This window comes from Phodopus roborovskii, unplaced genomic scaffold (assembly GCF_943737965.1).
Source record: "Phodopus roborovskii unplaced genomic scaffold, PHOROB, whole genome shotgun sequence".
Lineage (NCBI taxonomy): Eukaryota > Metazoa > Chordata > Mammalia > Rodentia > Cricetidae > Phodopus > Phodopus roborovskii.
In genome coordinates this window covers 21,723-39,027 of record NW_026125209.1, presented here as the reverse complement: position 1 = coordinate 39,027, position 17,305 = coordinate 21,723, and the positions used below count along the sequence as shown (strand labels likewise).

General features: G+C 38.2%; 1 protein-coding gene across 1 annotated transcript in view; it reads left to right on the top strand.

Annotated features, from left to right (window-relative positions):
- LOC127226979 (disco-interacting protein 2 homolog C-like) overlaps positions 1–17,305 on the top strand; it is a gene marked incomplete at both ends in the record, with an annotated part of 134,876 nt that overhangs the window by 104,913 nt on the left and 12,658 nt on the right. Inside the window, 4 exon segments of the mRNA XM_051191183.1 lie at positions 1,328–1,442; positions 3,019–3,220; positions 13,714–13,823; positions 15,058–15,138. Of these exon segments, the coding sequence (XP_051047140.1) occupies positions 1,328–1,442; positions 3,019–3,220; positions 13,714–13,823; positions 15,058–15,138 (508 nt within the window).

Here is a 17,305-nt window from a genome sequence, read left to right as displayed (position 1 = left end):
ATAACTTAAATTAACCCATATTTTTATTAATCTACATTCTACTACTTGGTTTTTATCTTAATCCCATTCGGTGTGTCTTTATTTATTCCACATCTGGCTGGCTCCACATTTGGCTGATGTCTCTCAAATGCCTGGATTCACCTCTTTTCTTTTCTCTGTCTGGAAGTCTCACCTATCTCTCCTGCTTAGCTATTGGCCATTTAGGTCTTTATTAAACCAATCGGAAGGTACCTTAGTCAGGAACATTCTTTTTAATTTTTATTTTTTTTTATTTTTTTCTTACTTTACATATTGATCCCAGTTCCCTCTCCCTCCTATCCTCCCATATTCCCCCAATGCCCCCATCCCAACTTCCATCTACTCTGCAGGGAGAGTGAGAGCTTCCAGAAGTGATCATCAAAATCTCTCAAGTCATTTGGGATACGGCCTAGGCCTTCCATCATGTTTCTAGGCTAAGGGAGTATCACTCCATGGGAAATGTGCTCCGGAAGTCCTTTCATGCACCAGGGATACAGCCTGGTTCCACTGTCAGAGGCCCCATAGACTGCCCAGGGCCTCATAACAGACCCACATTTAGGGGGTCTAGGTCTGTCCTGTGCTGGTTTCCCAGCTTTCAGTCTGGGGTCCATGAACTCCCCCTTGTTCAGGTCAGCTGTTTCAGGCAGAAACACATTTTTACAATGTAAGTAAATACTCTACAACAGAGAACCTCTTTTTGAAAGGGGAGGTGTGTGTTCAGTTGCTGAAATTGTATGCTGACCAATCAAAACATGAAAATTTGAGCAAAGTATCATTAGCTGCAAACAAACTTTTCTACTGCTAGGGAAAGGACTCCTTTACAGTTCCAAACTCAAGAAAGACTGATACTGGTCTCCAAATACTAGACATTCCGCTAATCATATGTAAACTCATTCTCCAGTAATAGCCAATTTAGGCAACTACACAGTTGAGTTATCCCCTACTTTAAAAAAAAAAAATTCATGTGAAAAAAAGTCACATGACTATAAGTTTGTTTACTATTTTATGTTGGGCTTCATCTGTACCTATTTTTGACTGCATATTGGGTACACCTTTAATCTCATCTCCAACCCTTAAGGAGATGACAAACAGCATCCTAGTGTTAGGTGTACATTGTTTCCCCCTCACCCCCAAATTTTTATAACATTAGGTCATGTATGGGAGTCTGGGACTAGTCTGCATTAGTGAAGGAATCCTAAGATTTGTGTGATTAATCTTGCTTAAAATCCTTAATGCTGTAGGAGTTCTTGGAGTCCTTGGAAGCAGGTCTCTGTCCTGTACTCACCATAGGTTCCCTTTGTCTCTACAGGATAGCTGTGTTCTCTGTGACTGTCCTTCATGATGAAAGGATAGTGATTGTGGCCGAGCAGAGGCCAGACTCCACAGAGGAAGACAGTTTTCAGTGGATGAGCAGAGTACTCCAGGTAATATGGCTGTGTCTTGAAGCTTTCAAGTAGTTCCTGCTTTTCTGATTCACCGAGGGATTGTGGCTCAACCTTTGTCAGCCATTCCTTTGCCCACATGTCCATATTCTGTTGTTTAAACTGTCTGGTTAGAAATTCTATGCAGTCTCCAGAAATAAACTGAACTGATCATGGGCAGAAGTCAAGAACTACAAAACTGCTTCTTAGTAGTTACATTGGAGGACAACAAACAGGTTGTTACAATCATAATAATATATGCTCTTTTCTCCAGACCCTCCCCCTTTAATTATATATGGCTTTCCAATTGCCCTCTGTGAAATTATGCAACCTTTTTATTGTAGTGAGAACACCATTTCTTCTTTGGCTTTTGTACACCCAGAGCACTGTCCATACCATGCATACTTTTGTAATATATCTTGTATGTAATAGATAGTGGGTTTTTTATAATTTAAATTTTTATTGAAAATAGATTTCTTTTTTTTTTTCATAAAGTATATTCTGATTACGATTCTCCCTCCCACAGATTTTCCAAGATCCTCTTACCTCCCCACACACCCAAATCCACATCCCTTGTTTCTCTCATTAAAAAGCAGGCAACTGAACACAAGCACACATACACACATATAAGGAGAGGGAGAGCTTGACAGCGACAGAGACTGACAAGGACAAAAACAAATGGAAGCCAAAAAAAAAAAAAAAAAAAAAAAAAATGCATACAGACAAAGATACACTCACTTATACACTAAAATCTCAAAAAAACACAAAATTGGAAAGTATAATACATAAGCAAAAGACCTTTTTGCAAAGCATTATAAGACAAAACCCTCCAAAAATACCATTGAGTTCATTTTGTGTTAGCTATCTATTGCTGGCCATGGGGGCCTTACCATTAAATATAGTTCATATACCAAGTAAGACTCCATTATAGAAAATGAATTCTTCTTTTGTGACTAATTTTTCCTTTTTGGACATTTGTATAGACAAGGTTATTGTGCATGCAGTTATTTTCAAAGGCTAGGTATATTGACTCATTACTGTAATTCCAGCATTTCAGAGGCTGACACAGGAGGATTGACACTAGTTAAAGATCAGCCTGGGCTATAGTGTGTGTGGCTATGTCTCTATTCAAATAAAAAAATAAGAACTCAAAATGGAGAGGATAAGGAGATAAGGAGTGGGTCAAGTACTTGCTGTGCATGCATAAAGACCTGAGCTCAATCCCAGATGCCATGTAAAAAAGCCAGGCACAGTGGTGTGGTCTAGTGATCATATTGATGGAAAGGCAGAGATAAGCAGATCCTTGGGTCACACCGTCCAGTCAGCCTAGTCTAATTGTCAAATTCTGGACCACTAAGAGACCCTTTCTTCAACAAGATAAATGAATAAAAGTAGGCAGTACTTAAAAACCAACACAAGTGGTTGTCCTCTGGCTTCCACACACTTATATATACATGTACACACACACACATTTCTGTACCCCCATACACAAACAAAAAAACCTAAGTAATACACTTTGTTGTACTATTTCTGTTTATAGATCCTATTTAAATATTACTGTGACTTTCTTATTTTTCAGGCAATTGACAGTATACATCAAGTTGGAGTTTATTGCCTAGCCTTGGTACCAGCAAATACTCTTCCCAAAACACCACTTGGTGGCATCCATCTGTCAGAAACAAAGCAGCTTTTCCTGGAGGGTTCCCTCCACCCCTGCAATGTCCTGATGTGTCCACACACCTGTGTCACAAATTTACCTAAACCACGTCAGAAGCAGCCAGGTATGTCCTGTAGCCCTGCATGGTCTGACATAGCCTTGAGTGGACTCTGTAAGCTTTGTCCTATCAATAGCAGGCTTGGGAGGGGATACATCTGTGAATACTGGTAATCTGTGCACTCATGTTCTCTGCATGATGCATACTCCCAGGCAGTACATTCTCCTCACAAGATGTGTTTGTACCTTGATTGCTGAGATGTAGTATACTCAGGTTGTCTGTACAGAGCATGTCAGTAGAAGAGGCATGCAGCCTTCTCGTTAGATATCACTTTCAGGGGACTGGTAATGTGTAGTCACCTCTTGGTAAGTGTACACTAGACATAAACCCCTTGGGTGGGGTCCTTGTGTACAGTATCTGAGTAATTCATCCTTATAGGTTTTATGTGGCTAATTTAAGAGTGAAGGTGGTAGGTTATAGGATTAAGACTTTGAAACATGAGGTATTCTGTTTATTTCTGACTGAGACTATTGTCTGACTGATTAAGAACACATCTTTTATATGCTGTGCTTCTCATAGTTACTAAATCAGTGATGTACTACTAAATCTCACACACTTATCAGTGAATTTATTGTCAGAATGTAAGTTAGGAAGCAAGAACTCTCCTGCTAACTTGATAGCAGAGGGGCTGATACATTCAGACAAGACCAAAGCCAGAAAACTATGATATGGTGTATACCATACTCTCATCACAGTCTCTATATGTGCTAATCTGTTGATTCTCACAGGACCCCATGAAAAAAAGGCTGCTCTTCATTGTATAGATGAAGAAAATGAACCACAGAGAGGTTGTTTTGTCTAACATTACATAGCTACAATGTGTTTAACACAGAATCTAAAATAAGTGAGGTACTCTGTGTCTCAACATTACCCTCCTCCACTCCCCTGTTTCTTAAGCCTAGCTTGGGATCTTTTATTGCCAACCTGTTAAAGAATGATACTGTTGGGCAGAAGTCTTTAGCAAGTCATCTTAAAGGTGCCTGAATACATGCAACCTATTTCTGACAATCTCATCCTGGATGCTCTTCAGAGTTGACCAGGTCTTGAGGGTGCAGACTGCCTGCACAACTCCAGGACATAGGTGTGTCAATGAGACAGGTAGGTAACCTTCTCAAATTCAAAGATTAAGAATGTAAAGCTTGAAGGAGAAAAGTGATCAGCCAAACGTAATTAGCTGAGGACTTGAATTGAGGCCTTCTGATTTCGAACCCATGCTTTTATTATCTCTACATCTAAGGGATGTTTTGCATGGTAGGCAGTGTGGAATTCATGCAGCTGAGGAGTGTGATCTCTCTTAGAGTAGCCATGCTTAAGTATGCAAAATATCATAAGAAGTGGGGTTTTTTTTATTTTGTTGATTTTCTAGATACATTGGATTAACTTTTCTTGTTGCTATCTAATTTCACTGTTTTCTCTCTTCCTCCTCTCTTCTCTTCCCGTCTCTTTCTTAGATGGTGTCTTGGTATGTAGCCCAGTCTGGCCTTAAATTTAGAATTCTCCTGTCTCAGTCTCCCAAGTGCCAGATTATACATGTGCCACCACACCTTAATTTTTTCTGTCTCTGCTTTTCTTATGTTATAGATCTCCTCTATTTCTTTTCTCCTAGAATATATATATATTTCACTGTTTTTGGTCTATATGATTTCTATGGTAAATGTGGAACTGTAGCTGACTAAAGTATCCACTTCTTTAAATTATATACATATAAGTAATGCTTTAACAATTAAACTTCCAAAAGATAGGAAGCACTGCCTTCCAGAGAGCATCACAGAAGGATGGAAAGCAGCCTCTGTTATCCCATACTGTCTAAGAACATAAATAACCCTAGAAATGTTAGAGTGCTTGCTTTTTGTAGGCATGTTGGTATCTATGGTATTAAGGTGTCATGCTTCTGTCAGTACTCACTAATGTGTCTTCAGTATCAAACTGAAGGTGACTAGATTTTGATGGCTTCAGTGGTGGGAAGCCTGGCCCTAGTGATCCTACTAGCAGTAATTCCACAGCAAAGCCTGCCTGTTCCATAACACATGAAGCCTCGGGATAGCTGTGTGTTATAAGGAGAATCATTTGCAAGTAAATGAAATAATTTCATAATGACCGGCCTCAGCTGTTCAATCTTAAGAAACTAAGTGGTTCTGAAAAATCAGCTCATAGGAAAGGACCTTGGTCTGAGGCTGGAGCAAAGGTCAGGACACCTAAAGAAAGATGCTTTCATTAGGGATAGAGGGAAATGGTTGTTTAAAAATTAATACTTTAATACTGTACTTACTTGATAAAGCTGTATGTAATCATTAAATCAAGGAAGAAATTATATATATGCACATATGTGTTTGTGTGTGCAGGTGTAGTTATATAATTGTGTCCAAAAGACATTCTTTCTTTTCTTCTTCTTTCATTCTGCAAATAGAACCCAGGAATTTACAAATGCTAAACAGTGTCTTGTCACTTTCTTATTTTCTTTTTTACCCTCTTTCTATCCTTCTGTACTCCCCATCCCTTCAACAGATACTGAATAGCAACTAAGCTGAGGCCCTGTGACTCATTTGTATATGACTCTAGATTTGCTGATGATCTGTAATGGCCTTAGAAGACATTGCCTTGGAACCTCATTTTCTAAATATATGGTGAGGGAATTAAAGTAAATGACACCAAAGGCCCCTTTTGAAGGAATATTTAAAATTATTCTGAACTAGTATGCTACTGGCAACCAGAGCAAACATTGAATGTAGCCAAATATGAGTAAAGGTTTTGCTGTGAGCTGCAAATAGAACTCTTAAAATACATATTTACAGACAACAATTTTGTTTTCTATTGGCAAATTATGTACTCAATTAGTAGTAGTGTGTAACGTTATTAAAAACCTGAGCACAGAAGTACTGAAAGACCTTTAAACCATTGTAGAAACTAGCAACAATTCTACAACAGTTACTAGAAAAGACCCAAGTCCACAGCTACAGTTTGCCTCAGGATGTTCCATCAGAATAGCTAAAGAACACTGAGGAGACCTATGTAGAGGGTGCAGCACAAGAAGAGAAAAATGTTGCTTGTCTTTCAGAATTGTGTATCTGTTGTTTGGTTTGTGTGTGTGTGTGTGTGTGTGTGTGTGTGTGTGTGTGTGTGTGTGTGTGTGTGTGTGTAATAAAAATTTGTGTCAACTGGTAAAGCATTCTTTGGTTGGAATTCAAGAATATTGGTGATATTCTTGCTAGCTTGCAGATACACAAATATGAGTAGAAACATGAGAATAATCATGAATCTCAAGCACACACTTTTTGGGGTGTATCTCTACTTGATGCTTTTAGACTATGGGACAGTAATTCACCATAAGAGCATTTCATATATACCCACCTTACTTCAACAGGGAGCACTATCATGAATTTCTACTGATATTTTATAAAGAAATGCAGCAGCAAAACTTGGAGTCTCTAAGCACCATTTGGGGAAACTAAGTCATAATTGTATGTGTGGTCATATCTTGCTTGTTACAAATAAAGCTTGTCTGAAGACCAGAGGATGTAGCTTGCCACTAGCTAACCATAGAGATCTGGAGGTCTATACAGACAGACAGGAAGTGAGATGGCTGAAAATAGGAAGTGAGATGGCTGAAAAGAGAAAGGATATAAGTGGGGAAGAAACAGGAACTCACTGTCCTTTCCTCTGGGAAGCTAATGAGCAAAAGGTTGCTTTGGCTTGATCCTTTTTCTCTGGTCTCTCAACATTTTCTTTTATTTCTGACTTCAAGTTTTTATTGTTTAGATCAATTAAGAACTCCATTTACATGTATGTGAAGAGAAAGTGACTTAAGGTCCCAGACTCCACCTTGAGAGTACACGTGCAGAAGTAAACCTTAGTAAGGAAAGAGTTCACAGATATCAAAGGCTCCCAAAGCAAGGCATTGTGCAGACTCTATATCTTCTCAAAGTAATGTTCACATCCCTAGCTTGAATTCTCAAACTCATAATGGAATCATCTTTATACTAGTTAAGGAAGGTTTCAAGTTAGCTTTTAGAGAGCATATCTTGCCAGGCCTCAGTCTCCAGGGAGAGAACATTAAGGTGCATCATTAACAAATAGTAAAAATGGAAAGCAAATGGCTAATGAGTGAGGATTCAGCTACAGGAGAGAATAATGTTCTTGCATAAACAGTTCATGAATGGACTTCTTCCACAGCCATCACTAAAAAGCAGAGTACTACCAGATTTGAGTTTTGGTTTGTTAAAAGTGAAAAAAAAATTCTCTTTCATAGTGCTTCAGTAAAAAACCAAGAAAAGGGAATTTAATCTGCCTACAGATACTATATGGGGAAACTGGTAAATGCTTAAGCTGAGTGTTTGAAACAGTCTAACCTCATACCAAAGACAGTAGCAGTTTGAACCCCAGAAGTCGATCAGAGACTCATCTCTCAATTTCAACTCACCTTAAAGCACCCCACCTTCTCCTCGGCAGCTATGAGAAATTGAGCATATCTGTTGAGAAATGGCCCCGGGGCCCTGTGTTCATCTTGGATAGTCAGCTAAAGGATGAACAGGTACTGGAGTGCCTTGTGATCTGAGTGAGCATTTTAAAGGTTTCAAGGGGAAGTCAGAATAATGGTCATTGTGGATGTCATGGTTACTGGCCCATTCTATGCCTTGTTCTCTGCCTCTAAATCCATTGATGTGAATCTCATCATTTTATTTTATGTGTCCCATGATCTCCTGGTTGAGCTGCAGGACACTCTCAGCTCTTTGTGTGTAGTAAATAATGCATATGGCTTGATTAATGAACATAGAACTTAACCATAAGAAATTTAAGTAGCAATTTGACTTACCAGTTGCCAACTTAAATTTCATTAAACCGAAGTCAAATACAAATTGATTATACTACCTTTGTTATTTTATGCTGTTGTTATGATTATGTTTTCCCTGCCACCTGGTCCCACTGCTGCACCAGCCCCAAATAACACACAGAGACCTTGTATTAGATATAATGCTGTTGGCCTGTTACTAGCATTTCTTATTGGCTAGATCTGTCTTAAATATTAACCCATTCCTATTAACCTATGTATTTCCACATGGTCTTATCTTACCAGAGAGAGGCCCCGGCATACTACCCTGTAGGTCCTCCACCTTGAGTCCCCCTACTTACTCCTTCCTTTCTCCACCTAGTGTCCTAGTCCCACCTACCTTGCTTTCCTATTGGCCAACAGTGCTTTATTCATTAACCAATAAGAGGAACATATTTACAGAATGACATCTCCCATCATCTCCTCTTTTCTGTCTACAATAAAGAGAAGGATTTTAACCTTAACATAGCAAAATATATAACAAAACAGTTATCAAATAAGAACCACAGTTAACAATATTTAGTCCATTAACATTTAGCAAGATTTAAAGAAAATATTCCATCATCTATCCTATCTTTGTGAGTCTAAAGTCCTATATGTAACTCATCTTTAATCTAAAATAAGGAAAACTATAATCATAACTATTTGTCATCAACTCCCTCAAAGAACACAGAAGGATAATATATAAACTCTAGAAATGACAGACAACTCACTGCCTGGTCAGTCACCCGAAGTTCTTCTATAATGTTTCATCTTCAGCCTATAGGCCATAGTGTGACTGACAGACTACTCTGGCAGTTTGTCAGTCACTTTTCTCTGTGCCCTGCAGAAAGTCTGGCAGACTCTTCCATGAAGCAGAAACCCTGTAGCAATGTCCATCTTGTATCAGCAGTCACTTTTCTGTGGGTCCTGCATGTCCAGTTTATACAGCATAAAATCAAACAGTTCACACAAGAGCAATATCTTGCCCAAATAACAGTCTTGTTTCTTCGATGTCCATCTTCCTTTCTGATGTAGGTGGTGTTGCCAGGAGCAGTTATGTCTCACTGTTAAGAAAACCCCTAAACCATTTTAAATGCCATATTTTGTAGTATTTGAAAGTTTGGAAGAATGTCTATTCATCAGATATATATCTCTGTATATCTAGAAATCCTAACTTAACTATAAGTTTTAACTATTACAGGTAACTATCTAAAATATTTATTAAATTATACATTACATTTCTAAATGAGCTATATAAACACAATACCTAAACAAGAGAAATATACATATCACAAAATTGACATTAAGTTATACCAATAAATGAAAATCCATTCTAAAACAAAGTATTCATATCTATACCATAATCCCCTTTTACCTTTAAAAAGAAATTGGTTGTGGTCATTAACCATTTATAATCAAGCCTATTTAAATATAAGCAAACATTTATAAACAATATTTGGGAATTTGGGCAGCATTCTTTCCAAACTGCTTCCTGTTGGTAGTGGGCGCTGTCATGGGGGATTCTAAGAAGATGAAGAAATCCTGGCTGTAGTCTGCAAGGCTGCCTTGCCCCAACTGTTTTGAATGTTGGATCACCTGGGATGCCGTTTTCAGGGGGTCTGGCTTCATCCAACCATGTTAGTCTGGAAGGAATCCACAGCTTTTCATTTTCTGTGGAAACAAAAATAGAAATCCTTTCCCCCAATAACCTGTCCTTAGACTTAAATTTTGAAGTCAAAGCATTTTTAAAATATATAAATTGAATTAATCCAGCGGCATTTCTTTTAACAGTTGTTGCTATTTCCTCAGCAGTCAAATAATTTAAAGACAACAGAACAGCATATAGTAGCCACACTCTTTTTTGTGCTTCCCATCTTTATGTGGCTTCTTTATTACTCTATTACTTCTACTTCTATTTTTTCATTTTTTGAGACATGGTTTCTCTGTGAAACTTTATCTGTCCTGTAATTAACCAGGTTTACTTTGAAATCACAGAGATCTACTTGCCTCTACCTCCCAAGTGCTGGAATTAAAGGTGTGTGCCACCACACCCAGCTACTCTGTCTTTTTAAAACCATTTTATTCTTTTTCTCTGCCAAGCCTAAATATATTTAAAAACATACTGTAAACCTTTATCAGTTTTTCTTAATGTTAATCTGTCTTTACTGTAAGTCTTTATCTTTTTGTGTCCACCAGTCTTTTATCTGGTAAACAACAACATTGCTAAAATGAAAGCCACAGCTGTATTAGCCTCAGACTGTCCAAGATGGTGGCGGGTACTTTTACTGCCAGAACTGAGAGCTGTGCTCATTGCCTTGGTCTATGCTGCCACCCACCAGCATGTTGCTGGCTTGGAGATGTGGTCACTGCCATTGCCAGTTCTCATACATATCATTTAGTTGTTAGCAGAGCTCTTTAAAAGCCTTGTGGGTTTTTGCCGCTTATGCTGAGTCAGGAAACCTCCCTTAAAAGAGCCGTGCAAGTCTCTAGCAAAACAGATTATAACCAAAAAAAAAAAAAAAAAAATTGCTACCAGGAAGTCTTGCTTATCTCTGTTCTTTTGTTTCTAAAACCCTTTCTTAAGCTTTTGTTAACTTTTAAGTGGAAGTTCTTAGGTCCGCGTTGGTCACCATTTTGTTATGAGTAGTTTTTTTTTCCCTGCGGGTTTGGTCCCACTGCCATGTCAGCCACAATTAACATACAGAGACACTGTATTAGATATAATTCTGTTGGCCCGTTACTAATTTCTTATAGGCTAGCTCTGTCTTAATTATTAACCCATTTCTACTAATCTAAGTACTTCCACGTGGTCTTATCTTACCGGAGAGAGGGGCTGGCATTCTTCTCTCTCCATCCTCCATCATGAATCTTCTCCCCTACTACTTCCCCTCTCCTCCTTGTCTCCTAGTCCTGCCTATCATGCTTTCCTATTGGCCAACAGTGCTTTATTCATTAACCAATACGAGAAACATACTTACAGAATGACATCACCCATCATACTGTGATTTTTTTTCCCCTTATTTGTCTGTGGTGTGTTTTGTGTGTACACTCACATGTGTAAGTACACTTGTGTGTGCTTGTGCATGAAGGCTCAAGGTTTGATGTGACATGTCTTTAATCATTCTCCACCTAAGACCCTGAGGGAGGGGCTCTTATTGAATGCAAAGCTTGTTGATTCAGCTAATCTGTCTAGCCAGCTTGTTCAAAGCTGCCTCTGCCCTGATATATAGCCTCCTGTGCACTGAGATTACAGGGGACCACCACACCCACCTAGCTTTTTTTATGAGTTCTTGGAGTTTGAACTCTACTACTCTCTCCTGCATAGTAAGTTATTTAACCCCCAAAACATCTTCTCAGTCTTTATAATGTAATTCTTTATTAAATATCTGTTTCCTTTTCCTTCTCCTCAGTACCTCCCCCATTTCACCCAAATACACACACACACACACACACACACACACACACACACACACACACACGCACACACACATGTACACGCACACACACACACACACGGGATTGGGGGGGATCTAGAGTGTCTAACCTTTCCCTATTAAATATATATTCCTTGGTTTGTATGTATACATGTAATGAAAGAAATGTTAGCAATGTGTTAGGATTTCTAACAGTCAAAAAATTAGTTTCTGCAGTTCAATAAGAAATTTCTGGGCCAGTAAGATGGCTCAGTGAGTAAAGTACTTCATACCATCCTGAATGTGATTTGGAATCCCCTAAGAGCCACATGATGGAAGGAGAGAACTGACTCTCTAGCAAGTTGTCCTCTAACCTCTACACTCATACCATGACATAAGTGCATGCACATGCATAAGTAAATAAATGTAGTAATTCTTTTTACAAAAAAATTTTAAAATAAACTTCCTTCTTATTAAAAAAGTAAATGTTTTCCTTTCCTCCCCCTCATTTTCTCCTACTTCTCTCTCCATTCCCTGCCCCCCCCCACTTCACCTGAGCTCTGGGGGACTTGTCCCTTCCCAGTTCTGTGAGGGACTTTATATGAATCTCTTAGAATACACCTTGTATCCTAGTTCCTCTGGTGATGTGAATTATAGGCTGGTGATCCTTTGCTCTAGGTCTAAAATCCATATATGAGTGAGTACATACTGTGTTCCTCTTTTTGTGACTGGGTTACCTCATTCAGGATGGTTTCTTCAAGTGCCATCCACTTGCCTGCGAATTTCAAGATACCATTATTTTTTTCTGCAGAGTAGTATTCCATTGTGTAGATGAGCCACATCTTCATTACCCATTCTTCAATTGAGGGGCATCTAGGTTGCTTCCAGGTTCTTGCTATTACAAATAGTGCTGCTATGAACATAGTTGAACAGATGTCTTTGTTGCATGGATGTGAATCCTTTGGGTATATGCCTAAGAGGGGGATTGCCGGGTCCTGTGGTAAACTAATTCCCATTTTCCAGAGGAACCGCCATACTGATCTCCAAAATGGCTGTATGAGTTTGCACTCCCACCAGCAGTGGAGGAGTGTTCCACTTTCTCCACATCCTCTCCAACATAAGTCATCACTGGTGTTTCTAATTTTAGCCATTCTGGCAGGGGTAAGATGGTATCTCAAAGTTGTTTTGATTTGCATTTCCCCTGATAGCTAAGGATGTGGAGCATTTTCTTAAGTGTCTTTCAGCCTTTTTGATTTCCTCTATTGAGAATTCTTTCTTCAGTTCTGTACCCCATTTTTTAATAGGGTTATTTGGTGTTTTGTTGACTAGTTTCTTGAGTTGTTTGTATATTTTGAAGATCAGCCCTTTGTCGGATATAGGATTGGTGAAAATCTTTTCCCCAGTCTGTGGGCTGCCGTTTGGTCTTGTCCACTGTGTCCTTTGCCTTACAGAAGGTTCTAAGTTGACAGCAGGAAGTAGTTTGGAAAGAACGATGCCCAAATTCCCAAATATTGTGTATAAATGTTTGTTTTCATTTAATTGGACTTTGTTATATAAAATAAAATAATAAAAAAAACACTTTTCAATGTAAAAAAAAATAAATGTATCAGAAACATGTTTGATGGTTCTCTTCAAACTGCTATCTTAAACTAGGGAAAGAATGTTCATTGAGTTTGTTAACAGTAGATTTTAAAAAAATCTTTCATTTTAAAGTGGCTTCTGGGTTCTCTCTTTATATATCATTGTAGGCATGATGGAACATCTCAAACCTCACTAGTCAGTTAAATTTAAAAATCAGTGATTATCATGTCCTTTCATGAGTATCTCTGAATCTATCCCAAGATGTAAATGTGTTATACTTTTCTTAGTTTGAGTCAACCCTCTTAATAGGTACTAACAGCAGAAAACAAGAAGAGGTATAACCTAGAAGTCTTTATCCCCTGTATTTACCCTCAGTACCACTTTTGCAATCACAGCTGAGTATGCATTATCACATGTTGTGCTAATGCTAGATAGTAGAAGCATCAGCTATGTAGTGCTAACTGATTTTCTATGTATTGAAAACATCACTCCTGTGTAACCTCATCCAGGTTTGTTCATTTTGACCATCACAAACACAGCAATGACTTCTTTGCTGTCTCTTATAATAGTTATTCAAAGCTGGGCTTTTCAAAGTGTTTTCCCTAGGTTAATTTTAATTCTTCATTAATTGACTAAGATTCTTGCTAAAAAGAATTTCACTTATATCTTTAAGGTTATTCTTCTCTTTGTTCCCCCAGAAATTGGCCCTGCCTCTGTGATGGTGGGAAACCTGGTGTCTGGGAAGAGGATTGCCCAGGCTAGTGGCAGAGACCTGGGTCAGATAGAGGACAATGACCAGGCCCGGAAGGTGAGAACCGAGGTCAGAGCTCATATTATTCTCTTGACTCTAGAGCTGTGTTAACTATTTGTAGAATCACAGAGTGACTGTCCTGATTCTCCACTATGTCAGTTCCATATCTATTACTGATTTCACATCTTTGATGATACTACCCCGACTTCACAGTAGAGATTCATAGTCTTATAGGGGAGAATGTTTCAGGGTACATGAGGCTTTAGGAAATTGCAGCAAGGGCACAGAAATGAAGAAGTGACATCATTAACATGGGCAGGACTGTGACAAATGTTAAGAAATCATTAATCTTCATCACTTGTTTCTAAGTAGCCCCCCTGTCAGCTCTGATGTGAAGCCCATGCTGCCTCATAGTGGCCTTGGTGCACAGTTTTTGTCTTTTGAGTTTAACAGTTAACCTCTTTATTGCAGCTTAAAGAGCAAATATCTAGCTCCTCCTCACCCATACAGCAAAGCACATAACTTGCCTATGTATTTCTCAGTCCCATTGTAACACTTCCTTTCTGAAAATGCTTAGGATTCTGTTTCCCACAGCCCAATGATAGGCCTATTCAGTATTGCCTATTTAGGAAAGTGATGAAATTATGAAAATACTGCCAGTGTAATAACATACAGCAATTTCTTTGTTAAAAGAACTTGACCATCACACTCCTCTCATGTAATACATTTCTATTAATAAAAGGTGTTAGGGTATTATATGGATATTTCATATATGCTCATGTGAATTAGGGCTATCCTTTTTATTACAAACTTAATCAATAAGATACATTTAATAATCTATGTTATTGCAGTGCAATTTAATAGCACCAGAGAATTGGCATTCTACAATCACATTTAATAGAAGTTTTTTTAAAGTAAACTAGATTATATTCTTTCCCTGCATATCACAGAAATCAACATTACATATTTTAGCTGGTTGTACTTATAAGAGCGTTAACTCTCCTCTGCCTTGGGCTGACTTATAGAGCCCTTGCCTAACCAAGGGTACTATAGCAGTCCTTGGAGCTGTCCGTCTGAATTAGTTTCATTGAATTATAAATGACTACAGGGGAAAGCCTAGTATTTGCTTGTTCTGCTGATGATATATTTGCTTGACTTTTTTTTAAATGTGAATGTGTCCTCGTGCCTCTGTGTAGAAAAGCATGCACTCAAACTATTTTTACTTAAATATATTGATATTGCCTAATCCAGACTCCAGTGGCATGATTCTAACATCCTTGTGTCTTTCCAGTTCCTGTTCCTCTCAGAGGTCTTACAGTGGAGAGCGCAGACCACCCCAGACCACCTACTGTACACACTGCTCAATTGTCGGGTAGGCTCCAGAGCCTCAAAGCTCGCATTTTCCTAATTACTTACTTTAGTAGTCTGAACTTTTCCCTGAAAAGTTACCTCCTTTTACAACATTCCCAAAGACTTCTGTTCCCTGATTCTGTGGTAAAATACTCTAACAAAAGCAACATATGGGGGAAAGGATTTACGTCTGCTCAGAGGTTACAGTTCACATCATGAAGAAAGTCACAGTGTCTGGAGCTTGAGGCAGCAAGTCAATCATACTCCGTCCAGCAGTGAAGAAGCAGAGAGCAAAGCAATAAATATATATTTCTCACTGCTCTCACTTTATCCTCAGTATTTCCCACCCAAAACTGGGAGGGTAATAATATCTACAGAAGAGAACTAATTCAGTTCCAGGAGATAGTTATATTCTTATTCTTATTACAAACCAATTTGTTTACATATAAATATGTGTTTGTTACATGGCTCTAGTGAATGAAAACCATTTCTACTTTATAAAGTTTCTGTTTAAAGTTCACATTATGAAATCAAACTCTTCCACCGTAAGAGACCTTGGAAGTGAGACCTTAAATATAGGAGGAAATATTAACAGTAGAAGTTACATGCTGCAAATATCTAATTTTGTTTTTTTTTTGTTTGTTTTTAACTTTTATTTATGCTGTAGAACTAAAGCTTGTTAAACAGACCATGATTTCTTGGTGGGGACAGCTACCTGCAAGTTAGTAAATGTGCAGCTGTTTAGTATTCCTAATTATCAAAGTCTTGAGTGTTCAAAAGTTTGGTTTCTAGTTATCAGGGTGTTTGTGTGTGATCTGAGTTCCTCTGAATATATGTACTTGCTCTGTCATAAAAGTCCTTCTCAGCTTGAAATTGCCCTTTGTGGCATTGGCCATGGTGGTTCATCATATGCTATATCTGCTTAAGACCTATTGAAGGAGAGTCCTTGTAAACAAGAAAGAACATTTCCCTATTGTCCCCTTATTCTCTGAATGTAAAGTGGCATAGCTCTTCTCTGAGAGGCACGCTGTCTTCACAGCCCATAGGCCTCCTCCTTTATATGATCATTTGTTCATAGAGCCTGAACTTTGTGAATTCAGTAATCACATACCCATGCTCCTAAAATGACTCCCTCTTTTTTCTGTATTTCAGTTTTATTACATTTTTGTCTTTCTGTGTTCTTACATGGGTACATGTATGAAACAGTACTAACTTCTAGAAGTTAGAGGACAACTTGTGGGAGTCAGTTCTCTCTTTTTCCATTACATGAATCCTAGATATTGAACTCAGATCTTCAGGGTTATCAGCATGTACCTTTCTTTACCTGATAATCCATCCCTCTGGTCCCAGACTTCCATTTTATCTTATTTACTGAATCCACCTTTAACCTATAGATATAGACATGACTCTCCTTACTCACATAACTGTCCATTTTCATCTTCCTTCACATCTATGATATTTTCACTTACCTTTAATCTTCCCTCTTCCTGGATTCTTGTGACTCTCTCCGTGTTGTTTTTCCTGTAAGTTCCTCTTGACTTTCCTTTGTCCATCTGGCTCTCCCTCTTCCAATATTGCCTCCTAAGTGATGTCTAGAATGTATGGTCTTAGCTGTAACTGACCTCCTTTTCTCTGGGCATGGTACTTTTTACATTTTTTTTTTTTTTTTTAATGAGTAGAGCTTTCTCCTTTTCATTAATTTCCCTAACACTGCCATGGTAATTGAATCCTGTACAAACTGTCAACATTTAGAGAGCAAGTCAGACTTGAATCATTATTAATTCATTATTAATCTCCCCACCCCCAACCCCATCCCATTAACATTGCTCAATACCTCGCTTGCATTTTTGTAAGATGGATAAACACATGTGTTCAAATTTTGTGGAAGTCTAAGTCTAAGCTCACGAGGAAGTAGATCCTTAGAGATATGAAGATTCAAACTTGATGGCAATATGTTCATGAACAGATCATCTATGAAGAAGATATCTCAAATACCTCCTTGGAGTGATGTCAGACATCCGATCTTTGTGACCTTTTGAACATTGTCCAGGCCCTTGAACTCTGTTATTATAGTCATTTACTAGAGCAAATCATTGAATCTATGGTAAAATGTTTAGTAGAAAATAACTCACATACTTTAAAGTGATTTCAACAAATGACCTTCAGTTATAAAAGTCAAAGCCATTAAT